Here is a 26683-nt window from a genome sequence, read left to right as displayed (position 1 = left end):
ACATGATCCTGCTGCCAGCAAAACATTGTTGGGATGCCAATCCAAGCTGAGGACAGTGGAACGAATTGGCTTTTTAATGTGCTTGCTTACCCACCTACAAAAGGAGAAAATCCATTTTAGTTTATCCACACATCAAATAACAGCCCTCAAACGACCTATAAATGTGTCAGGTGAAAACCCCAATGCATGGTTCTTATGTGGTTACCAGCTCTCCTGCCAGAGAGAAGGTGCATTTCTAAAGGAAGAAAGAAACAACCATAGATGGTCCCTTTTCTTTTCCTCTTTTAGAATTTGACATTCTCATCAGGGCAACCAGTTCTGAACTTGTCTGGTTCCCAGGGGATCCTCATTAGTTAAGTATATTTATGGATTAACTCTAGTACTGTCCCATGGAATTTCAGATTACGTGTGACTTTAACCTTTGAAATACAAATTGAGGTTTGAAATTACTTGAATTTTTATTAATAAATATGCAGTAATTTATTATTTCATTTTGGGTTAGGCTGGGTTGTAAGACAGCTTAATTTCCTGTTTCCAATGCTAAGTTTCCAGAAGCTGCAAATTCTTTTTAACTTTTTTCACAGAGAAATCACAACCAAGAAATTAGCAGAACCTCCTGTTGGAGATTAGCCTTTAACTAATTCCCTAGCTCCACTTAGAGTTTATTTATTCTAAGATCAGTCATGATTCTGGCTTAACTAAATCAGTATCTGCCCCCAAAACTACTGCTTAAAAACCAGTCATGATGAGAGACTTAATATTGTGTCAAATACCCTTCCTTGATGCTAAATTATTTTTTTATAGAATCTTTTTCTTAGAAACTTATCTGAAAAATTTCATTCTGAAAATATTCAATATAAAAAATATATTTGAATATTTTGAAAAAATATTGAATATTTTGGAAATATTCAATAGACAATATTCTGACTTGTTTAATAAGGTAGTTATTTTATTTTTAGTTATTTTTTTAATTGGGGAGTTGGGGGAGGGGAACAGTGTTGAGGAATTGGGGAAGGGGACTAGCCAAGTTGTTGTTCTTCATTCTTAGTTGTGGAGGGCGCCAGTCACCATCTGGCTGCCCACCGGTAGCTTGTGGCCTCTAAGCTCAAGATGCTGTGTTACAATCTTAGTTGCAGGTGGGCATAGCTACCATCCCATGAGGGAGTCGAACCAGCAGCCTTGTTAAGAGCGCATGCTCTATTCACTGAGCTATCTGGGTGGCAGCTCAGCTCAAGGTGATGAGTTCAGTCTTAGTTGTGGGTAGCACAGCCACCATCCCATGTGGGAGTCGAACCGGCAGCCTTGTTGTTAAGAGCACATGCTCTGTCCACAGAGCTATCTGGGTAGCAGCTCAGCTCAAGATGCCGAGTTCGGTCTTAGTTGCGGGCGGGCGTAGCCCACCATAGAACAGGCAGCCTTGTTGTTAGGAACACGTGCTCAGAGCTCACGCTCTTAAGCTAACTCTTAACCAACTGAGCCACTCAGCCCGCCCAAGGTAGTTATTTTAAATTAAGGCATTTAGAGGTTGTTTTAAAGTATTATTGAAATATTGTTCCATGGCTGAGAAACTCCCCTGAACATACAGCTTGTTCAAATGACAATTCTTTGTACTACAGTAAAGCCCAATTTTTACCTATATTTGAGACTATATTTTAATGAATAAAAATGTAAACAAACTGACATTGAGGGTTATCTAGGAAGAAAAGTTGTTTCTCACCTATCCATACAGTGAGCCTTCTAAATGATTTTTAACAGGCAACATTTTGTTAGCCTTAATTTTACACATGCTTCAAAGAAAATATGCATGTCTTAAATTCATAATTCAATCTTGCTGCAAATTCACTTTTTTCAAACAATCAAAATTTCTGAGGTTTTACTAAGTTACAAAATGTAACATGACAATCCCTTTCTTTCACTGTTTCAACAAAAAGCAAACAGTACACTGACACAAAGAGTAATGTGTACTCTGCTATTTTTAGTGCAAATACACTGCCAGTTTTGTACTAAATGACAGTTTCATGTTGAAGGGTATTTACCACCCTTTCTGAATGCATGCCAGATACAGCAGTCATTTTCTTATCAAAGTAAGCAGGAAGGAGTGGTTCAAGTAAGTTACTTAGTTATAAAATAAACCTCTGTTCGGCTCAGCTACAAGTGATTTATAAAAAGAGTAGTATAATAGGCTGATTATATTTCCAAGATCCTGGTCAACTTTTACTTCAATGGTTTAAACAAGTAAAACATTATATTAAGACACAGATTTGGTTAGCAAACTTTAAAGAAAGGAGAACACTGTTAATCTGTACCAATCCTAGATATTTTAAATGGATAGAGATGGTGGGCCGGTTGAGTGACTCAGTGGTTAAGAGCTCGCTCAAGAGTGCAAGCTCTGAGGGTCAGCCAAGTGGCGCGCTGGTTAAGAGTTGGCTTGGGACACCAGCTCTATACAGCCGGGCCCGGTTCAGATCCCACATGAGGGCCAGCAACGCTGCGTCCTCTACAGCTAAGATGGTGAACAACAGCTTGACCTGGAGCTGGGCTGCTGTGAGTCACCGGCGACGGTGTAGGCTGCAGTGGGGCTGGCCGGCAGTGGGCGTGTGCTTTCATGAGCTGCCGTGAGCGGCCATTCAATGGTCGGCAAGCAACTGCCTCACCCGGGAAGAGCGCAATGATAATACCAACATGGGTCAGTGAAGCGATGTCCTCCACAAATAGACTGAAGAGCAAAAGGATAGCAACTTGTTGTTCCCCTCCGATTCCCCAATAAAATCTTAAAAAAAAAAAAAAAGAGTGCAAGCTCTGAGCAATAGGGTTGCCAGTTCGATTCCCAGCCCGAGCTGAGCTGCTGCTGAGCTGTCAACAGGTGGCAAGATGGCTCAGCTAATAAATAAATAAATAAATAAATAAATAAATAAATAAATAAATAAATAAATGAATAGAGATGGTGAGGAAAAAATATCATTCCTCAGGACACTGGGAATCTTTCAAGTTTATGATTTATATATCAGAATAACAACAATTTGGACAGTACAAAGTCAGAAGAGTAGTAACACCTTACAGAGCAAACAAGTTAGCAGAGCAGAACATGGAAACCACAGCACTATATTAATGTGAGAAAGATGTGAGATTTGACTCAATGTTCACATAAGAAGGAAAAATGCTCAGAGAGAATGGAGAATTTCAGAGGTAAAATAAATCTTCAGATGAGGAAAAACTGAAGTTATAGGCAAGCCTTCACCCAGTGCCTCAAGAAGTCACCAAGAATACAGTGGTCAAAATGTATGATTCTATAGAGAAATAAAATATTCAGATGTTGCTCACCAGTCATTTTCGGACTCGAAGTAACAAACGGAAATGAGTCGTGCTCCACTTCCCACAGCAAATTTATTCTCTAGTGGGGACCACTTGACAAANATGCACCCAGCCACCAGTGCCACTGCCACCAAACTCTGACATCAGCTGACCAAACGGCATCTTGCTGCCCCAGGGCGTACTGGCTGGTTTTTCATCCACTTCTTTAATGTACGCAGAAAACACTCTGCAGTTTAAGAGTCAGGGAGAGAAGGAAAAAGTAAATGAAAATATATGTAGTATATAGAAATAGGCCACAGGCAGCTGCTGTCAAGTGTCCTAGAATGCAAAGAGATTGATACATGAAGAGCAAAATATGACAGACAAGTTCAGATATGCAAAATCTCTTAAGACACAGAATGGCTAGGCTGTCCTATAGGTCAATCCAAGTTTGGCAAATCCATCCTCAATCAATGGATATTCAGAGCGCTGATGATGTGTCAGGCACTGCTCTAGGAGCGCAGTTCTAGACTAGATGCAAAAGCCCTTCCCCCCTGGAGTGCACATTCTGGGGGAGAATCGCGCTGTCCCACCCTCCCTTGCTCATGGGAGATCTGGCTAAGTGAGCACAGCATTCCTTCCTGTCTACTTCACCATCACAGGATTCCAGGAAGCCCACAGTAGGGTAGGAGAAAGGAAATTACTGCCACCCAGCAATAAACTAATGGTATGAACCCAATTAAAGAAAGGGACATCCAAAGAGAAAGCCAAGGAAAGCCGTGGGCCTCCAATGGGGAGGGAAAGCAGGCAGGCAGAGGGCTGGGCTCACTCTACCCTCAGGCCCGCTGTCCAGTCTTTGTGGCAGGTATAGTCTGCGATGAAGGTGGGTCCTTTCCAGCCTGCTGTCATCAGTCTCTGCCTCTAATTCCTTGACCCAGGGGTGGGAAGCAAAAGGGATAAAGGGATAAAGAACAGCTGGGAATCTATTGTTTTATTCCCTTTTGCCCTCCAATGCTATTCCTACTTTGTAAAGCTTCTCTTCAAAAACTTCTGCACCTAAAGACTCCCTAAGTGATCCGGAGTATTTCCCCAAAATGATAATGGCAGCAGCAGTTCTGGAACAAGCAAGGCACTAGGGAGGTGAAGGGCAGTTATCTGTAAGTTAGATGATGTGACCTTAGAATAGCTGTGCTTTAAATCAGCATCACAATGGCTACTGCTTTCATCATCAGAGTGCAGGAAAGAACAGGTGATTCTCAGCTGCCAACTGGAGAGTGCCAACAGAAAAGACCCATAACCACAGGACTACAAGTCAAAGTAAACTTTATTTCTGGAAATCATTATTAACAGAAGAATTGTAACCCATTTTCACAACCAGATTTTTAGACATAGCTTGATGATCCAGGTGGTATGGATCAGTACAGTACTACTTATTTCCATCTTCTAAGGGAGCTAGAATGACTCTGGGTAACACATCACAAACAACAAAACTCCTAAATATGAGAAACTCTAGAAAATGTCTATTTATCTTTACTGTTAGACGGTTCTTAAGAACAAATATTTCCCCCCAGAAGTGCCTTGACATTACTGTTTCCCCTTCCACAGCCAAATGCCCACAAGTGTATTAAAGAAAAAAAAAAAAAAGGCTCAAAAAACAAAAAACACTAGCCAGGTTTTCTGGAAATTCTCCAAGTAGCCTACTAAAGAAAGATGCATCCCATCTCCCAACCCACCACATCATCAACATTAAACAACATCTGCTTTTCTATTGTCTAACAGAAAAAAAAGCTCGCTGATAAAGAACTTTGAAAAGTGATTACACTGTATGATCCTTAAAGCTCTTAACTGTTTATGTTCTTCTAGCCTCATGATCATGACAAAGAAAAGCTTTAACTGAAAAGGAATAGCACTGTAATAGCTCAGCAGTGCGCACTGTTCAGCTAGTTATGCTTTGTTAATCTGAGTTTCACTCTGCAATTTGCAGAGTCTGCTGCCCGGGTAATGAAATGAGAAATAATGTTGTAGTTGGGGTGAGGGGAGAACACTATAGCCCCACTTGAAACCTGGATGTTCTGCAGAAGGAAAACTTCCCTGTCCCCACCCCTGCAATCTCCCTCCTACTACACCTCCAAATCCACTTCTTTCTACCTCAGTAATTTATGTACTTACTTTAGCTCCTTTTCTAGCTCACAAGCTCTTTTCATCTGTGAAGCCCTCATGGTGCCTAGCATAGTACCTTGCAAAGAAAAGGAACCTTAAAAATATTTGTTGAAAGACGAACAACAAACAACTCAAGTCTGTCTACCAATTCTCATTTGTTCTCACCTGCATTTGAAATCACATGATCCTGCTGCCAGCAAAACATTGTTGGGATGCCAATCCAAGCTGAGGACAGTGGAACGAATTGGCTTTTTAATGTGCTTGCTTACCCACCTACAAAAGGAGAAAATCCATTTTAGTTTATCCACACATCAAATAACAGCCCTCAAACGACCTATAAATGTGTCAGGTGAAAACCCCAATGCATGGTTCTTATGTGGTTACCAGCTCTCCTGCCAGAGAGAAGGTGCATTTCTAAAGGAAGAAAGAAACAACCATAGATGGTCCCTTTTCTTTTCCTCTTTTAGAATTTGACATTCTCATCAGGGCAACCAGTTCTGAACTTGTCTGGTTCCCAGGGGATCCTCATTAGTTAAGTATATTTATGGATTAACTCTAGTACTGTCCCATGGAATTTCAGATTACGTGTGACTTTAACCTTTGAAATACAAATTGAGGTTTGAAATTACTTGAATTTTTATTAATAAATATGCAGTAATTTATTATTTCATTTTGGGTTAGGCTGGGTTGTAAGACAGCTTAATTTCCTGTTTCCAATGCTAAGTTTCCAGAAGCTGCAAATTCTTTTTAACTTTTTTCACAGAGAAATCACAACCAAGAAATTAGCAGAACCTCCTGTTGGAGATTAGCCTTTAACTAATTCCCTAGCTCCACTTAGAGTTTATTTATTCTAAGATCAGTCATGATTCTGGCTTAACTAAATCAGTATCTGCCCCCAAAACTACTGCTTAAAAACCAGTCATGATGAGAGACTTAATATTGTGTCAAATACCCTTCCTTGATGCTAAATTATTTTTTTATAGAATCTTTTTCTTAGAAACTTATCTGAAAAATTTCATTCTGAAAATATTCAATATAAAAAATATATTTGAATATTTTGAAAAAATATTGAATATTTTGGAAATATTCAATAGACAATATTCTGACTTGTTTAATAAGGTAGTTATTTTATTTTTAGTTATTTTTTTAATTGGGGAGTTGGGGGAGGGGAACAGTGTTGAGGAATTGGGGAAGGGGACTAGCCAAGTTGTTGTTCTTCATTCTTAGTTGTGGAGGGCGCCAGTCACCATCTGGCTGCCCACCGGTAGCTTGTGGCCTCTAAGCTCAAGATGCTGTGTTACAATCTTAGTTGCAGGTGGGCGTAGCTACCATCCCATGAGGGAGTCGAACCAGCAGCCTTGTTAAGAGCGCATGCTCTATTCACTGAGCTATCTGGGTGGCAGCTCAGCTCAAGGTGATGAGTTCAGTCTTAGTTGTGGGTAGCACAGCCACCATCCCATGTGGGAGTCGAACCGGCAGCCTTGTTGTTAAGAGCACATGCTCTGTCCACAGAGCTATCTGGGTAGCAGCTCAGCTCAAGATGCCGAGTTCGGTCTTAGTTGCGGGCGGGCGTAGCCCACCATAGAACAGGCAGCCTTGTTGTTAGGAACACGTGCTCAGAGCTCACGCTCTTAAGCTAACTCTTAACCAACTGAGCCACTCAGCCCGCCCAAGGTAGTTATTTTAAATTAAGGCATTTAGAGGTTGTTTTAAAGTATTATTGAAATATTGTTCCATGGCTGAGAAACTCCCCTGAACATACAGCTTGTTCAAATGACAATTCTTTGTACTACAGTAAAGCCCAATTTTTACCTATATTTGAGACTATATTTTAATGAATAAAAATGTAAACAAACTGACATTGAGGGTTATCTAGGAAGAAAAGTTGTTTCTCACCTATCCATACAGTGAGCCTTCTAAATGATTTTTAACAGGCAACATTTTGTTAGCCTTAATTTTACACATGCTTCAAAGAAAATATGCATGTCTTAAATTCATAATTCAATCTTGCTGCAAATTCACTTTTTTCAAACAATCAAAATTTCTGAGGTTTTACTAAGTTACAAAATGTAACATGACAATCCCTTTCTTTCACTGTTTCAACAAAAAGCAAACAGTACACTGACACAAAGAGTAATGTGTACTCTGCTATTTTTAGTGCAAATACACTGCCAGTTTTGTACTAAATGACAGTTTCATGTTGAAGGGTATTTACCACCCTTTCTGAATGCATGCCAGATACAGCAGTCATTTTCTTATCAAAGTAAGCAGGAAGGAGTGGTTCAAGTAAGTTACTTAGTTATAAAATAAACCTCTGTTCGGCTCAGCTACAAGTGATTTATAAAAAGAGTAGTATAATAGGCTGATTATATTTCCAAGATCCTGGTCAACTTTTACTTCAATGGTTTAAACAAGTAAAACATTATATTAAGACACAGATTTGGTTAGCAAACTTTAAAGAAAGGAGAACACTGTTAATCTGTACCAATCCTAGATATTTTAAATGGATAGAGATGGTGGGCCGGTTGAGTGACTCAGTGGTTAAGAGCTCGCTCAAGAGTGCAAGCTCTGAGGGTCAGCCAAGTGGCGCGCTGGTTAAGAGTTGGCTTGGGACACCAGCTCTATACAGCCGGGCCCGGTTCAGATCCCACATGAGGGCCAGCAACGCTGCGTCCTCTACAGCTAAGATGGTGAACAACAGCTTGACCTGGAGCTGGGCTGCTGTGAGTCACCGGCGACGGTGTAGGCTGCAGTGGGGCTGGCCGGCAGTGGGCGTGTGCTTTCATGAGCTGCCGTGAGCGGCCATTCAATGGTCGGCAAGCAACTGCCTCACCCGGGAAGAGCGCAATGATAATACCAACATGGGTCAGTGAAGCGATGTCCTCCACAAATAGACTGAAGAGCAAAAGGATAGCAACTTGTTGTTCCCCTCCGATTCCCCAATAAAATCTTAAAAAAAAAAAAAAAGAGTGCAAGCTCTGAGCAATAGGGTTGCCAGTTCGATTCCCAGCCCGAGCTGAGCTGCTGCTGAGCTGTCAACAGGTGGCAAGATGGCTCAGCTAATAAATAAATAAATAAATAAATAAATAAATAAATAAATAAATAAATAAATGAATAGAGATGGTGAGGAAAAAATATCATTCCTCAGGACACTGGGAATCTTTCAAGTTTATGATTTATATATCAGAATAACAACAATTTGGACAGTACAAAGTCAGAAGAGTAGTAACACCTTACAGAGCAAACAAGTTAGCAGAGCAGAACATGGAAACCACAGCACTATATTAATGTGAGAAAGATGTGAGATTTGACTCAATGTTCACATAAGAAGGAAAAATGCTCAGAGAGAATGGAGAATTTCAGAGGTAAAATAAATCTTCAGATGAGGAAAAACTGAAGTTATAGGCAAGCCTTCACCCAGTGCCTCAAGAAGTCACCAAGAATACAGTGGTCAAAATGTATGATTCTATAGAGAAATAAAATATTCAGATGTTGCTCACCAGTCATTTTCGGACTCGAAGTAACAAACGGAAATGAGTCGTGCTCCACTTCCCACAGCAAATTTATTCTCTAGTGGGGACCACTTGACAAAAGTGGCTGCACGATTAATTCTCAGGATTACCAGGGTTGGCTTCCAGACTCCATCTTTCTGACTCCAGACATAGGCATTGCGGTCTGCCCCACAAGTAACGATGCGGTCGCTCTTGGGAGCCCAGTCAATACCTGTAAGTGAGATGTGGCGTCACCTGCTTTGCCCGGGCCACTGACAACTGACATGGCACAAGCAGGTGGCACTGACGTGGCAGGGACAGATGAGGTCCTGATCACCACCTCACACACAAAGGCAAGGATTTTCTCTGCAAAGTTCTGTAACTCGGGATCCTCCATGAGGCCAGGCAGAATACAGCTATTTTATAATTGTGGAGGTTACAAAACTAAGTGAGGACATTCTTTCCACCCTTTCACAGGGTTTCTAAAGATACCAGGTCTGAAGACCTTTTTCTTCCCTCTTAGATTTTTCTTTGTCTGAAAGTACCTTTATTATTCATTCATTAACACATCTCATTCAATGATATCAACTGAAAGTCTGCTACATGACATCCAAATGAAACAACATACAGGGTAAATAAAAATAATCTTCAGTATATAGATGGAAAAATAAAAATTGTGATTCATTATATATTCTTCTGAAGGTCACTGCCATATAAACTAACTTAAATACCTTTTCGGTATGATGCAAGTTCTATGAAAGAGTCCTTGAGTATCTTTGTACCTAAATTAGGAAGAGACCTAAAATGTATCAAATGTAAGGTTCATTTTTCTATTTTACCAGTCTTTTACTTATTTGGTGACTCTATGAAGGATCCCAAAGTCAAGGTCAGTTTGTTATATACCAAGAGTAAAAGCTGCTATGACTCAATCCATTTTATAGCTACTGATGAGGGATTTTCTATAAATACAATTTCACATAGAAATATTACTAATACATTTTTATTGTAGATATCTCCCTATAAATTAATAATTAACATTTTTAACACTTATATAGAAAAAAGTAAGATGACTATACGAGTAAATCAAAGTCTCCATTAGTCATAAGTCAGTGATTTAGCAGTATGAAGAGTTCATTCATTCATACATCTATAAGAAATGTCGACTTATTTGTACCACCGAAGAAAAAAATACATGGGGGAGTGTGTTCTAAGTGATGTGTATTTTGCAGTCCTCTTTATTTAGATTTAAAAGTTTATTTTTCACTACAAAAGCAATACCCATTGTTATGAGACAAACATCACAATGGGTCATGCAGAAAGTCAATCAAGTCGTGCCCCTGTTCTTTATGTCCACACACATTCCTCCCCTCAAGGTTAATATGGCAAACATTTTCTCCTGCTTTTGATACATTAGTAGTAGTTATACATTATTTTAGAATATTGATCTTATAATAATTTCCCCAAATATCCGATTGTTGAACTTTTTTTAGTTTCCAATCTCTTATATAAAATTGGAGTAAACATTCAGGCACGTACCTTTTTACCTCTCTATGATACATTCTCAGAAGTGTGATGCAAAATATTGTTATTTTTATGAATGTCTTGTTTTCCTAAGTTGATTACAAGTTTATTGACAATAGAAAGCAAGTTTTTGAAACTAGTGTTCTGGGCAGTCCCTGTGATCTTGCCTGCTGGTGTTCATGCCTCTGTGTGTGGGCAGGACCTGTGACTTGATTTTAATCAATGGAATGCTGGAAAGGTGATGAGATGTACATGATTACTGCATAAGATTACATAAGAGTGTGGCACCCCTCTTCCTAAAGAGGCTCACACACTTTCTCCATTGCTGGCTTTGAGGAAGCAAACTGCCATGAATCTCACAGTTGCAAGGAAATGAATTCTTCTGCCAATAACCTGAAGGAGCTTGGAAGTGGACCCTTCACTGGTCAAGCCTCTGATGAGAACTCATCCCCCACTGACATCTTGTTTATAGCTTGTAAGACCCTAAGCAGAGTCCCAGATAAGCCAGGCCCAGACTTTTGACCCACAAAAACTGTAAGATGATAAATGTGTTTTGGTTTAAGCTGCTAAGTTTATAGGATTTGTTACATAGCAATAGAAAACTATTATATCCTCTAACATCCAGAATGTTGCCTTGTAATGAGAAAGCTCAGTGATTTTGTATGATTTTGACAATTTCAAATTTCATTCCTTATTCCATATGATCATGACTCCAAATACATACGTGTTTTATAAGAATCCCTGAGGTACTTAAACGAGGTGTTAAAAAAATAATCAATAAATCATTACTCTTTAAAAAAAATATAAGGAGCCCTTCTGCTTGGTTTTATATTGTAGTTCTAAGCCTACTTTTGTAGCTACATCTTTAATTTGAATATGGAGGCTGTAAAACCATAGTCATAACCTCAAACTATTTTAGATAACATTAGCTTTTAGCTCTTCAGACACATACTTGTTAAAAAGAGAAATGGGAAGAGCAAAAATTCAGTAAAAGGCAAATTTTCATCTCTTACTAATTTAGCTTTACATAATTTTTTGTTTTCCTGACATGAGAAGAGTTGAAAGGAAAGGAAGGGAATCAAGAATCTATCCTGTCTTTCCTATACTGACTGTATCTTAGGGTAACCAAACAGTAGGTGAAGGTAAGCGTCTTTTATAAATATGGTCTAGCTAATAGAGAAGAAATGATAGATTTAGAATATCACCATGTTGTAGCCACTACTAAATTAATGGATATGGGCACTGATCATGAACAGTTGCTAACATCACAGAAAGAGAACTAGATGTTATGAGCCTCCTTGATGAAAGGACCTACCGCACCTAACTTCAACTAGCAATTTATAAGAAATACAGAGAACAGAGAAATATGTAAAACACCATGGGCTTGCAATCAGTAAAATCCAGAAAACACTATAGAACAAACAACTCGATTTCTCAATTTTCTTAACAAATAAATTGCAAAGAAAAAGAAACAGAACCTATCCACGAAAGACTTAAAGAGAGACACAAACTAATCACAACCACATGTACCTTATTAGGATCCCAATTAAAACAGACTATTATATTGTTTATTATTGAAGAGTCCTTATCTTTTAGAGATACCAACTGAAATATGAAATTATATAATTTCTGGGATATGCTTCAAAATAGTATAGGAAGGAAGTGAGTTGAGAACAAGATTGGCTGTGAGTTAAAAACTGTTGAACCTGGGTGATGGCTATATAGGGACTCGTTAATTATTGTCTATTTTCATTATGTTTAAAACTGTCCATAGTAAAATGTCCTTTAAAAAAGAGACAGTGATTAAACATTTAACACAAAACAATGAACTCACAGAGAAAAAAACACCAGGACTGATATCTTTTTGATGTTTGTCATGCCCTTTTTCTCTGTAGTAATAACTAGTCTTTTCTTCTAGAATAGCTCAGAACATAATTTATTTTTCCCATAGTTACTAACTTTCTAAGAAAATATGTTTGATCGTTGTTCTCCTACCACATAGTTATATTTAGATTTTTTCAACAATACTTTGTTTCCAGAACTAAAAATATAAAAGTCATTTGAGCATTTGGACAGAAAATAGGCCCAACTTCAAAAGATTACAAAAAAAGAAGCAGGGGAGAAAAAGGACAGAACTAAGTAGTTCACTATTTTGACTATTTCTTTGGTCTTTCATTTTAGCCCTTTCTCATTTAAAAGTATTTCCTAATGCTAAAATTCCAATTTAAAATACGAGTATTTTTATTTTTAGGCCTTAAGGCCACGGGCGAAGGGACTTAAATAGGCGAAATCTAACAGAAATAAGGTCGTGGGAAAGCAACAGCAACAAAAGTAGAAATTACGTCTTTGGTGCTGGTTCGGTAATAGTCAGTCGGCTCCGGGTACTCACTCGCATCACATAGAAATCCTGGTAAAAGTGAGAAGGCATGGTCACAAGTTTTTGCTGGGTGCAGAAGGTCAAAACATGCTGTGTTTCTCTGATTTGGGGGAAGGCTATCTTTAAGCTAATCAGTATGCTAGGGGATCAGAAGCAAAATTCCAGGGTTCCAATTAAAAAAATAAAAATCATGATTAATCTTTTTGCTGCCCACCTAAACACAAATGTCACTGGGAGAAGGGAAACCCAAGACTGCAGTGAAAAGTGTGTATAATTGAAAAGTTATGGGAAAAAAAACAAGTTATGGAGAATAAGTTTTTATGTGTTTGGCCAAATTATTTAAAGCAAGAGGTTGAATCAACTCTGCCAGAAAACAGAATAAAAAAGAAACTATAGTAGTAAGGATCAAAGAACAAGAACTCTTTCTGAACAGAGCAGTAAGTGAATATGTTTTTCATTTGTTTTTTTTTTTTTAAGTTTACAGCAGAGGATAGTTTTATTAGAGCTGAAAGTAGCAGCTCTCAAAACAAGAGGGGGTCCCAACTGGGGTGCCTGTGTGATGTAAGGAACTACTTCTTTTACCCATATTTTTTTGTATACCTGGGGAGCGAATGTGTGTGTTTTTTAAAGAATAGTCAGACATGATTTAACAAAGCAATGCATTCTCTTGAAATTTAGTATCAGAATTTGGTTCACTAAATTCTGAAAATCACTGTAAAAATTCTCCGTTTTTACCTCTTCTCCTCCATAATTTGACATTTGTTTAATAAGACGTAGTACTGCCCTGCTTGACACCTCTAACCATCTAGTCATTGATAGTCTTTGCCAAAGACAAAAGTTAATGTACATGTAGGAATCTGCCTCTGAGCCAGAGCTTTAAGATCCAGTCTTCTACAAATCAACAAGAAAAAGATAAAAACTCAATGGCAAAATGGACAGGAATTATAAATAGCAAAGTCACACATATATGCATATACACACACACACACCCACACACTCACCCAGATGGCTAATCAACATCTGAAAATATGCTCAACCTTTCTAGTCATCTGGAAAATGCAACTTATACAGATACCACCTTTCACTCATTAGACAGTCTGACCATATCAAGTCTGTGCGAGACCTGTACAAGGCTAGTGGGATGAAGGCCATCTGATGATACCTAGCAAAGCTGAAGATGTACATGTCCCCTAGGTACAAGTCTACTATATATGAGCATTCATACATGTACAAAGAGATCTGCATAGGAATGCTTGATTTAGCGCTTCAATGGAATAACTGGAAAAACCATAAATGTCCTTCAATGGAGGAAAGAATTAATGAGGTATGAAATGCCAAACATCAGTTAAAAGAAATAAACTTGATCTAGATACACCAACATAAGTAGAGATCAGAAACAATGTAGAATGCAAAAGCAGGCTGCAAGAGATGTATATGATGCCATTTATGTAGCACTTAAAAATACTATCCAATAGTATTAAAGATTGCTTATGAATATATACACATGTATGTAAAATTATTAAGAATGGACTGGGATAATATCACACTAAATTATAGACTGCCAACTGAGGGAGAGGAACAGGACTGGTGGTGAGAGGGGACTTTATCATCATCATCTAGAATATTCTTTATTAAAATCTTTGTGTCCTAAGTTTTCTGGCACAGAAAAAAAGATAAGTAGTTGTTAATTCTGGGTGGCAGAAATAAGGGTGTTTGTTACATTACTCTTTGTCCTTTTCAGTGTTTTTAAATGTCTTCCTTGCCCCAAAAAACAACATATGGGAAGCTTTTAGAAGACACTGAGCTCCCTCAGCACGCACTTGGGAACATAGCTTGGCTTACATTTTCACACGGCTAACATGCTATCCAGTTTTCTCTTTCATGTCTCATCTCCTAATCTAAGCTCTTGAGTCCTTGTAGGTTCAGTGTTTTCCATAACACTTGTAGAGTGGTGTGTACCACCTAGCCTAAAAGAAGCACTTAAAAATTGAGATCACTCTTAGGCTATTTTCTCAAATTTTCTAAAGAAAACTCAGTAAATGCCGCACAACTTTAAATATTTGGCAGGCTTACTTTATTAGGCTATTTAAATGAAACGGTGCTAAATTTGGAAATATTGTACTATGCTCACGGTTCTCTTCCTTTACCTGTGATGTGTCCGTTGTGCTCCTTGAGTTCATGAGCTTTTACCCACTGGCTCCCGTTCTTCTTATAGATGTGGACTTCGTGGTTATTAGGGCTAAGTGCAATCTCTGGAGGAAAAAGTCAATAGTTAGCACTTGCACTTGAAACAAACTCCAAAAAAAGGGATATGTTACAGTTGGCATTTTAAAATAGGTTGAAGGAATAGAAAAGCTGTTTCAAAAAATGGTTCTCCATATTCATCTCTGAAGAGTTCCTTTCATTATTTTTACCTCTACTTGGTCTTAATGTTTTAAAATGTTTTGCAGGAAAAATTTATAAATTCATTTTATCAAAGACATATCAACTGTCAATTAAAGATTCTAACCAGTAAGAAATAAACAATATTACTATACTTAGCTGATATACAGTTGACCCTTGAACAACACAAGTTTGAACTGTGCAGGTCCACTTATACAGGATTTTTTTCAATAGTCAGACCTCCATATCCATGGGTTTCACATCCATGGATTCAACCAACTGTGGCTTGAAAACAGTATTTTCAATCCGCAGTTGGGAATCTGCAGATGCGGAGGGCTGACTGTATGCATTGTTCTATATGCCATTTTCTATAAGGGACTTGGGCATTTGGGTACCCGAGGAGGGCTCTGGAACCACTCCCCCTCACATACTGAAGGTTGACTATAGTTAAGTTTTTGGGGAGAGATATATATGAATTTTCAACTGCACAGAGGGTCAGCACCCCTAACTCTTGCAGTGTTCAAGGGTCAACTGTAATTTTAACCCATAGTAAAGATACTTAACATTTTAGCTCACCTGTACAAAATTATTAGTGATAAATATTTAATTTCAGTTAGACTTTCTGAAATGCTGAAAATACCTCATAGGCTCTCATTACTGCTATCCTGGACCCAGGTTGGAACCACCGCAGTTTATCAAAAGAAACTTGATTCTGCTGATAAACTATATCAAAGTTTTCCTTTACAATAAAGTCCATCTAAATCACAAAATAAAATTCAACAGAAATCTCTTGGACCAATCCAAAATATTAAGAATATACATATCTATATGATAGATTTTTTTAACTTACATTGATTTTTTTCCCTTTTTTTTTTTTTAAAGATTTTTATTGGGGAATTGGGGGATGGGAACAGCGCTGGGGAATTGGGGGAAGGGGAACAGACAAGTTGCTGTCCTTTTGTTCTTCAGTCTAGTTGTGGAGGACGTTGCTTCACTGGCCCAAGTTGGTACTATCATTGCGCTCTTCCCGGGCGAGGCAGATCAGTCGCCAGCTTCTGGACGGCTGCTCATGGCGGCTGATGGCCGCTCACGCTGGCTGCTGGCTACACACGGTAGTCCATGGCAACCCACTGCAGCAGGGGGTGCAGCCTATGTGTCAGCGGCGACTCACAGCAGCCCAGCTCCAGGTTGAGCTGTTGTTCAGCATCTTAGCTGTAGAGGGCAGTGTCACTGGCCCTCATATGTGGGATCTGAATCGGGGCCCTCTGGCATCCCAAGCCAGCTCTTAACCAACACGCCACTTGGCCGGCCCAATTTTTTTCCCTTTCTTGTTCATCCATTTTTTAAAAATTGATTTCTTAAAATTAAAATTATGATCACAAACTTGATGTCTCAAAGTTTGATGTCTCAAACTTCTGGTTAATCATTTAATAGTTTCCCCATCTATTAATTATATCACCTTTCGTTCCCTCCTTAAGAAAGCTACATCTGTTTTACAGATGAACTGTGGAACTAGATAAATATTTAGCTCTAAAATCCTAAGACTTTCAGTGCTTTCTGGTAAAGTTATGTTTTTCTCTAAATTTCTAAGATGCATATGGGGATTTCAAACACCAAATCAAGGGGCTGGCCGAGTGGCTCAGTTGTTTAAGAGCTCGCTCAGGAGTTTGAGCTCTGAGCAACAGCAGTTCAGGTCCAGCCCGAGCTGAGCAGCCGCTGAGCTGCCAACAGGTAGCAGGATGGCTCAGCTTAAAAAAAAACAAAAAAAAACACCAAATCAAAAGTTAAACCTGAAAAATGTTATAAATTTCAAATTATAATGTGGCATAACAAAAAATGTGACTTAATACATTAAGTTTTTAAGCAGTTTAAATGAGGACAATGATATTTTGCATTTCTATTAAAAGTAATTGGAAATACTCCAAAAACCTAGTTTTAGATAGGAAAGTAAAGACAGAAGATATAGAAAACTCAACTATGAAGCTCTAGACTCACCATCCTGCATGTTACATATTTTTAAATACCCAATACAGAGGCTCATATCTAAGTTTTCACGTCATTCAATAGTAACCTGGAGGGTACTGTTTATGTACCAAGGATTTATTTAAAAATAAGAGTGAACCATGTCTGAATTGCCTTTTAAAAAATAGTGCCTCTATAGATTCAAAGAAATCCCTATCAAAATCTCAGCTGGCTTCTTTGTAGAAATTAATAAGCTGACCCTGAAATTCATATGGAGATGCAAGAGACCCAGAAGAGTCAAAACAATCTTGAGAAAAAAGTACAAAGTTGGAATTTATAGTTCTCAATTTCAAAACTTACTACAAAGCCACAGTTAGCAAGACAGTGTAGTCCTAGCACTAGGAGAAACATAAAGATTAATGGAATAGAGTTGAAAATCCAATAAACCTTCACATTTATATTCATTTGACTATTGACAAAGGTGCCAAGATAATTCAATGGGAAAAGAACAGTCTTCAACAAATGGTGCTGAGACAACTGGGTATCCACATGCAAAAAGATGAAGCTGGGCCCCTCTACCTCACATTAGATAAAAAAATTAACTCAAAATGGATTTAAGACCTAAAACCTAAAACTATAAAACTCTTAGAAAGAAACATAGGTATACATCTTTGTAAGCTCTAATTAGGCAATGGTTTCATAGATACAATAGCAGATACATAAGCAACAAAAGAAAAAATAAATAAATCGAACATTTTCAAAATTAAAGACTTTTGTGCTTCAAAGGACACCATCAAGAAAATAAAAAGAGGGCTGGCAGAGTGGCTCAGCTGGTTAAGAGCTCGCTTGGGAGTGCCAGCTCTGAGCAGCAGGGCTGCGGTTCGGACCCCACATTGAGGGCCAGTGACACTGCCCTCTACAGCTAAGATGATGAACAACAGCTCGACCTGGAGTTGAGCTGCTGTGAATCACTGGCGATGGCGTAGGCTGCAGCGGGGCTGCAGCGGGCTGCCGTGAGCTATGTGAGCAGGTGGCAGGCAGCGTGAGTGGCCAGCAGCCGGTGTGAGCTGCCGGGAGCCGCTGTGAGCAGCCGACCAATGACCGGCGACTGATTGCCTCACCCGGGAAGAGCACAATGATCATACCAACATGGGCCAGTGAAGTGACGTCCTCCACAACTAGACTGAAGAACAAAAACAGCAATTTGTCTACCTGTCTGTTCCCCTCCCCCAATTCCCCAATAAAATCTTAAAAAAAAAAAAGAAAATGAAAAGATATCCCACAGAATGGGAGAAGATTTTCTAAATCATTTATCTGATAAGGGACTTATATCCAGAATATATAAAGAACTCTTACAACTCAAAAATAAAAAACCAAATAACCCATTTTTAAAAATGGGCAAAGGATCTGAATAGACATTTCTCCAAAGAAGACATACAAAAAGCCAATAAGCATGTGAAAAGATGCTCAACATCATTAGTCATTAGGAAAACGCAAATCAAAACTATAATGAGATAACTATTTTATACCCACTAGGATAATGGTGGGCATATGGCTATAATAAAAAACACAGATAATAACAAGTGTTGATGAGGACGTGGAGAATTCTGAACCCTCATATATTGCTAGTGAGAATGTAAAATGCTGTGGTCACTTTGGAAAGTAGTCTGGCAGTTCCTCAAAATGTTCAACACAGTTACCATATGACACAGCAATTCAACTCCTAGGTATACACTCTAAAAGAAGTGAAAACATATGTCCACATAAAAACTTGTATGTGAATGTTCATAGCAGCAACATTCACAATAGCCAAAAAGTGGAAACAACCCAAATGTTCACCAACTAATGAATAAACAAAATGAGGTATGTCTATACAATATTATTCAGCCACAAAAAGAAATGAAGCACTGATACATGCTACAAAATGGATGAACCTTGAAAACATTTATGCTCTGTGAAAGAAGCTAAATGTAAAAAGGCACATATTGTATGATTCCATTTATACAAAATGTCCAGAATAAGCAAATCCACTGAGACAGAGAATAGCTTAGTAGTTGCCTAGGACTGGAAGCTTTGAAGAAAACTGGAAGTGACTGCTAATATGTATAAAATTTCTTTTTGGAGTGATGAAAATATTCTGAAGCTAGATAGTGATGATTGTTGCATAACTCTGTGAATATACTAAAAACGACTGAATTGTATTCTTTAAAAGGATGTATTTTATGTTATGTGAACTATCTTAGTTCTATATAATTATCCCTTATTTAAAAAAATAGTGAATATAATTCAACTTTTAAAAATAACTCATGGGCATAATACTACACTTCTGTTTCTAGATTTTTTTCTTTCCACCTTGTCATATTATCTGTCACGTTGCTTGCTGTACTGTGTCTACTTCTAAGAGTCTTCTCCGTTCCTTTTTAGTTTGCTGGAGCAGAAAACCAGAAACTCAAGCTTGTTATGAATAACATAGTGAATACTCGTTAGTACTACTCTCAGTATTCAGGAAAAAAACATGTTTCTGAAACAGCTTATTTCTAGGTTCTAGAATTCTGGCTAAATGCTGAATAAGTGTGGTGTTACTGCATAACCATTCCAGACACTGGGTTCTTAGGGCAATGAAAGATGTCTCTGATATGAACTGTCTTCCAAGTGGTACTGTAGAAAAAGAAGTGGACAAGGAACCAGAAGGCCTGGTGCTAGCAATGGCTCTGACGTTAACTTGAGGTGTGACCACTGAAAAGTCCTTCCAATAGTATAGGCCTCAGTTTCTATATCTATAAAACCAAAGGACTGACCCAGTTCCCTTCTGAACCTATGTCTATCCTTTTCACATGTGACAATGAAATACATAATCCCCAGAAGTGCCTAAATCTAAAGGATCAAAGTTACCAAAATACAGGCACAAATAGCATACTTACGGGTACGATCCCTGTTCCAGGCATGACAGGTGATTGGCTCTAATAAAAATTGATGCAGGGACATTATTCTTAGTGTTTTCAAAGGATAGAAAGCTGCAATGAGCAAACAGAAAAAAGCATTTAAAATAGCAGGAAACCAATATTTAAGCTGTCTGGGAATCTTGAAACGTTTGGGGATAAATAAAACACTATTCTCCTACTAAAAAAAAAAAATCAATCTCGATGTCAAAACTTAATCATTTAAATACAACTAGCATGGTAACCACCAATGTATAATTTATTGTCAAGGGTCATCAAAAGACTAAAACCATGGGTTAAAGATTACTGGGGTACAGGATATTCACAGTCTCAAGTGATCATCCCACAGATTACTTACTAATTACAAAGGGAAAAACATGCCTTTACAATAAAAAACATCACCTTAACCGAGTGATCAAACTTAGTATCATAAATAGTGGAATATAATCTGATGGGTCTCCTGAGGGGAGGCAACATGAAGTGCACATCATCACTTGTAAATAGTGACCACTTAATTTATCATCCAGACCAGAATACTTTTAAGAGAGCAAAAAGGGGCACTGTTAATAATTATGCTGTGACAACAGGTCACAGTAATATCCTGGAGAAACCTCATAATATAGCCAACATAGCTGTGAATTATTTATGTCAAATATATTTACTCTAAACCCAATCAAGGTCCAGACCTAATATTATAGTTTTGAGGAAGTAAAGGGGAATGGAATTAGTTAAAAAACATGAAAGGGAAAAATAAACTGTTAAAATTAGAATGTGTGCCGTCCTATAAAACAACTGGACTATTAAAAGGAGGCAATGGAAGGGGGGTGGTGCTCTAGATTAAAAGAGCTATGAAAATCAAATCTGATATAGAAACTTGATTGTAATCTATATTTTAAAAATATTCATAAAAAGTGTATTTTGTACAATAGGGAAAATTTGAATTTGGGCTACATATTACATAACAATACGGAATTATTTTTACTTTCTTAAATTAATTTCTTTAATTTCTAATTGTTTGTCCTTGGGTGGGAGAATGTCCTAAATCTTAGGAGATAAAGATGATGAAGGGTTTAGGAGTGAAGTGTCATGATGTCTTCTGTAACTTATTTTCAATCCTTTAAAATAACAAGTAGATAAACAGCAAATGTGGCAAAATGTTAACTGGTGAATGTAGGCAGAGTATGCAGATATTTGTTTTATTACTCTTTAAACTTTTTATTGTAATTAAATGAAAAGCAGGAATCTGTGAAACATCATTAAATTAAAAATCAAGTGAAGTTTTCCATTTTATAGGCACACAAATCTAGATCCACCGAAGATGCAACTATTACCTGAAATAAGATAAATTTTTTCAAACAAGCACTCAATTTAATCATTTCTAAGAGGCACTCTCACAACACTCTGAAGTTGCAATACACTTAAGTACAAGTCATGTTAACCTAGGGTGGAGACTAAAATGTGCGATAGGAATTGTGATGCAAGCAGGAAATGAATGGAAGGGTCACCAGAAGGTTGTAAAGTGAATAATGAAAGTTCAGCAGACAAAGTAGAAATCAATCTTAGCAGAAAGCAGAAGAAATTTCTCTGCTAATTGTTATAAAGGAACCCAGAGGTCAAAAAGAGATAAGTGCACCCTTATTTAACACCTGATATCTTGAACTGGAAGAGAAATGTCAGTGTTTCACATTTTATTCTAAGAGTGAAGATATTTAGGTCACTTAATTTTTTACTTTTGCATGTTCTAGACAGCAAATTGCAATTCACAAATAAACAAAAAGACTCTAATTGGAAATTAAAAAAATTTTTTAAAGTAAATTCAAATGAGACCGCTTAAATTTGTTTTGTTTTTTTTTAAACTTTCAGATGCTTACTGCATGGCTCTCTTTATCTCTGATATCAGATGCTTACCCATCACAACAGGCTTTATTCAGTTACTCAAAATAACATGTCGTATCACAAATATCTCCTTAATTAAAAGCAATTTAGTTCAAAGCTACACTTTATAAGTTCATCTGTTAACTGAAACAAAATTGGTCTGCAAATTAATAATTTAATGTGAAATCTACATTCAATAAAAGCACAATTTCACACACAGTTAACAAAAATAGCTGCAGCCAAAGGTTTTCTCATTCTTCAATTCAGTTTTATAAGAATGTAGCAAAACCTTCAAAAGAGGTCAACATTTACACAATGGCATAATTACTTCTAAAACTGCATTTCTAATTTCGTATAACATTCAAACTCTATATTTAGACATACACTCAGACCTGTAATTCTTTTACAATCGTGGCTATTTTAAGTCTGTAGGCCAAGAGAACACTCATATTTGTCAAATTTATAAGCCACCAAGTAAACACAGCCTGTATTCATCAAACTCAGCGAATGAAGAATAGCTTGAATTTTGTACCAAGAAAAAGATACCATCTGTCGTAGGGTGATAATTATAATTTCTAAACTGTGATTAATATTTAAGTGAAATCTGAAAACCTTTGTCTTAATGAAGGTAGAGAAGAGAAAAAGGGAACAAAAAAAGCAGGTGACATTAAATTTAACAAGTTTCTACTGATGACCTTTTATTGTCCAGCACTGAGAATGAGAAATGATTTATAGCAGAGTATGATTCCAGGAACTGCCCCCATCCCAAATTCTTTTCTTTACCTATCCCTTTGAGTACAGTCATTCTCATGTTTGGTTAGCTATGGGCTCTGGGGCCAAGGGAACCTGAGTCTGAATCCTGGCTTTGACACACACTAGCTATGAGACCCTGGGCAGGTCATTCAATATCTCTAAATATCGTTTTTTCATCTATAAAATGAACATATTACTGACATCCCAAGGTTGTTTGGTAGGAAGATTAAATGAGATAACATGTCAAAGTGTATAGTACAAAGCTCAGCCCGCAACAGATGCTCAGTAAGTTAGTGCCCTTTTTTCCTCTGACAAGGCTTTTGAACTATCCCAAGAAGTACACACCAGTTAGTATCCCCTGAACTTGGAAACATCTACATATGCTTTGAATTCTTGGCCCTGGAGCCTGAAAGTATTTCTACAGTGGGAATACACCCTGTTTAGGGTCAGTTTTCAAGACTGTGATTCATCCAGCTTCTAATTGCTCTCATTACCTAACCCTGCAACACCAGGTACTGCAACAAGGTTACCACACCCACCACAATGTTCAGAAACGTGTTTCAGTTCCAGGCACCAGTCTCATCAACAGACCATTTTAAACTTCTTTGTGCAGAATTTCTTTCAGCATAGGATTAGTCAACTAGATCGAAATACTGCCAGTCTCCCTCCACACAATAGTTTTAATTTTTCCAAGACGATCCACGCCTTAAATTGTGATAAGTAGATGAATTAACCTTAGAAATTATCTTTTAATACTTTGTGATAGGAAGCAGCCAGTCACACCCACACTCTAAGGCAAAAACACCTTCCAGATATCCTCTCCTTTGTTTTAATATACACAGGGCCTACATAAAACCAAAAGGTTAGGTGAAATTGATAATGGGACAGAACTAGGAAAATTTAGGTAATTTAGGCAATGGGTTGAGGTAGATAAAAGCAGGTTCCAAAGCTGCAGTATACCAGATGGCTTCATAAAGAGTCCAAGTTATAATTTAATAAGTGCCTACCATGTTCCCAGCAGTGTAAAGTACCAAGTTGGGGCCAGAAACATAAATCAATCTGACTCTTTTCTGGTCCTCAAGAGAGAATTGGAGCCAGTTCGGAGAGGAAGGGAAGATAGATAAGCACACAATCTCCAGAAGCAGTAATAATAGCTAATATTTATTGAGCACCTACTCTGGGCCAGGAATTATTCTAAGCAATTTATGCAAACAAACTCACTTGATTCTCCAGAAAGCCCTAAGAATCTTCTTATTGTAGATGAAGAAACAGGGACTCAGAGAAGCAATTTTGCTAGAGGCATCCAACGAAGTGAAGCAGCTGGGATTACGAGTTTCGGTAGTCCACTGGAGGGTTGGAATGTGAAAGGTGCTACATCAAAGGTTCCACGGAGACAATATGTGCAATTTCGATTCAGGGGACGGGGGGCACTCAAGAGGGGGACTAGGGAGGAGGTTTTTCTCTAGTTCATAAGGGTCCCCAATAACTGAAGGATTGAGGATTCTGTCCCCAATAATTGAAGGATTCTGCCCTACACAGAAACCAAATGTTCTACGGGCGCCTACCGTGTGCAGGGACCTATTCTAGAGGCTAAAGAAAGAAACGGTCTCTCGCGACGCCCGATGAGGGCGAGGTTATTCCATTTACCACAGTTTTACAGACTGTGATAAACGGCCACAATAGAGGTGGAAATAGGGCTACGGAAGCGCAGGAGAAGCTGTTAATTCTGGCATTCGAAGAGGCTTGGAGCTCGAAAATTTTGAGAAACGATCTGTATGGGGATCCAGGAGCTGGGCGAGTCCCCCGGAGAACGGGGATCCCCCGCCCCCTCCCGGAGGCCGGGCAGGGAGACCCACCAGCCCTTAGACTCCGGGCCCCGCGGCCTAAGCCCCCGCCTCATTGTCCCCGCGGGTTCAAGTCCGGTACGAGGCCAAGTCAGTGGAAGCCCACAGGGCCAAAAGCTCGCTCCTGCTGCTCCTTACCTGGGGTCGGGGCAGTCCCGACGGGCTTGGAGCGGAGAATTCGCGGACTCTGGTCAGTCGACGCGAACAGGCTCCAACTGGCGCGGGAGTAGAACCAAAGCTCAGAGGGAGCGGCTGACAGATCCCGGAAACGCTTACGGCGTCTGCGCAGCCCGGCTGCTCAGGCAGTCTGCGCATGCGCACAGCTCCAACGCGCGGGCGGTACGGAGTGGGTGAGACCCGAGAGGGTTCTTGCTGAGCGCTGCGGCGCCCCCTCTGAGGCGGCTTTACAAACGGGCTAGAAGGTGGTGGTGAAGCAGCGTAGGCATCTTACTCCTTTCCTCGAAAATTTCCTCATACTTACGGATCGAAGTGTGGATGGAGCCTTGGCGGTTTCACAAGTGCTTTTGTCAGAAAATGCATTACTGAGAATGGGGGCCTTTCCAGCTACAGGGACTCGGGAACGGCTATGTTTTTCTCCCTTCAGAGAGCCCCTGTCAGAGCCAATCTCCTCTGTGGGAAGTCTCTAAGGTACTCTCTGAGGAAACTTGGGTTGGAATCAATTGTTCCTTGCTACCAAAATGACGCCACAGGACAGAAGAGTTGGGGGAATTAAGCAAATACCTCCCCCCGACACACACACACACACACACACACACACACACACACACACACGAAGACAGTTCTTGTTGTGTAGATGCATTCTACTTATGAATGAAAAGGGGCGACATGTTAAACAGGACAAGCTCAGGAGGCTACTTGGGCAGGCCCAATTAGCTCAGTGACGAGAGTCGGATCATAAATTCCTAGCTGGGCAGGTCATAGTAGCTAGGTTGTTCCAGGCCTATATCTTCCTTAGCAAAGGTCAATCTTTACCATAAGTGAGCCCTGTCCATTGTTCTTATGCATATGGGATAACATATTTTTGAAATGTCAGAGTGATATTCTTTTTTCAGACCCCTCGAAAGCACAACCTAGAGCGCTAGACCAGAGCTCTAGACCACGGAACTCTCTTCATTGTTACCTTGTCAATCCAGATGGTAGAACCTCAGTTCTAAAGGGGCTCTTTAAGTGAAACCACCTTATTCTGTAACTAAGGAAACAGAAGCAGAGGATTTTGAGACTGGAAGGTTTTGATATAAGCCAGTGGCAGGGCTGGCCTTTGATGCCTAATGCAGAGCATTTTCCATTATCCCACCCATGCCCTTGTATAAGAGCCATTGGAGTCCTAAGGAGGGTGAGTTATTTTTAGTGTTTGTTTTTAGATTTGTGTAATGACACTGATCTATCCAAAATGAGGACTCTGCCTTTTAAAAAATTAGTTCCAAGGAAGGTGGTACTAGAAATAGGAAATGGGAGGATGAGAAGAGTTGGACGCTGCCATATAATGATTTTGTTGGCTTTCTTGATTTGATTGGATTGAATTAGATTGATTGAATTAGATTGATTGAATAGGATTGAAATGAAATCTGGTCAAGCTTCAAATCATCAGATATTTGGTGAGTATTCATCAAGTGCCAAGTATTGTGTTAAGCATTTCGTGCAATGCACAGAAGAGTTGGGTAAAATCCCTCTATCTTGGAGGAACTTAGAGACTAGGATAAGATCAATTCACAGATAGTTTTAAATACAAGGAAATGCACAATGCCTTGAACCAGGAAGAGCTTAGTTAATGTTTGTTGAATGAAACCGAGTGAATGAAAGAAATAGTCTGGACTTTCAAAGAACAGAGGTTACCACCAGTTGTAAATGGAGGGAGACACATCAGAATATAACCAATCATAGGTTGGGAAGATTAGTATATGTTTGCAAAAGCCTAAGAAATTCCTTCTGCTCAGGAGAGCTTTGATTTAGTATCTGGAATGTGGAGAGTAAGATGATTGTTTCTTGCTTGTGCCACCAGCTGAATGACAGTGAACATTTACTGCCAATCTGTCCCCATTTCTATCTCTTCCATGGATTAATGCCTCC

The 26683-nt window shown here is 38.8% G+C and overlaps 1 protein-coding gene across 1 annotated transcript in view; it reads right to left on the bottom strand.

The window, feature by feature from the left end:
* The window catches only part of ARPC1A (actin related protein 2/3 complex subunit 1A), a 35936-nt gene extending 11116 nt beyond the window's left edge, over positions 1-24820 (bottom strand). Inside the window, exons 1-6 of the mRNA XM_019635315.1 lie at positions 24734-24820; positions 20106-20198; positions 14988-15092; positions 8952-9174; positions 5617-5724; positions 3421-3538 (exon numbers count right to left, since the gene is read on the bottom strand). Coding sequence (XP_019490860.1) covers positions 3421-3538; positions 5617-5724; positions 8952-9174; positions 14988-15092; positions 20106-20169 — 618 coding nt within the window. The 5' untranslated portion in view covers positions 20170-20198; positions 24734-24820. The remainder of the gene's footprint in view (positions 1-3420; positions 3539-5616; positions 5725-8951; positions 9175-14987; positions 15093-20105; positions 20199-24733) is intronic.
* Positions 24821-26683: the final 1863 nt, after the last annotated feature.

This window comes from Hipposideros armiger, unplaced genomic scaffold (assembly GCF_001890085.2).
Source record: "Hipposideros armiger isolate ML-2016 unplaced genomic scaffold, ASM189008v1 scaffold_21, whole genome shotgun sequence".
NCBI classification, from domain to species: domain Eukaryota; kingdom Metazoa; phylum Chordata; class Mammalia; order Chiroptera; family Hipposideridae; genus Hipposideros; species Hipposideros armiger.
This window is presented reverse-complemented; position numbering and strand designations above follow the sequence as displayed.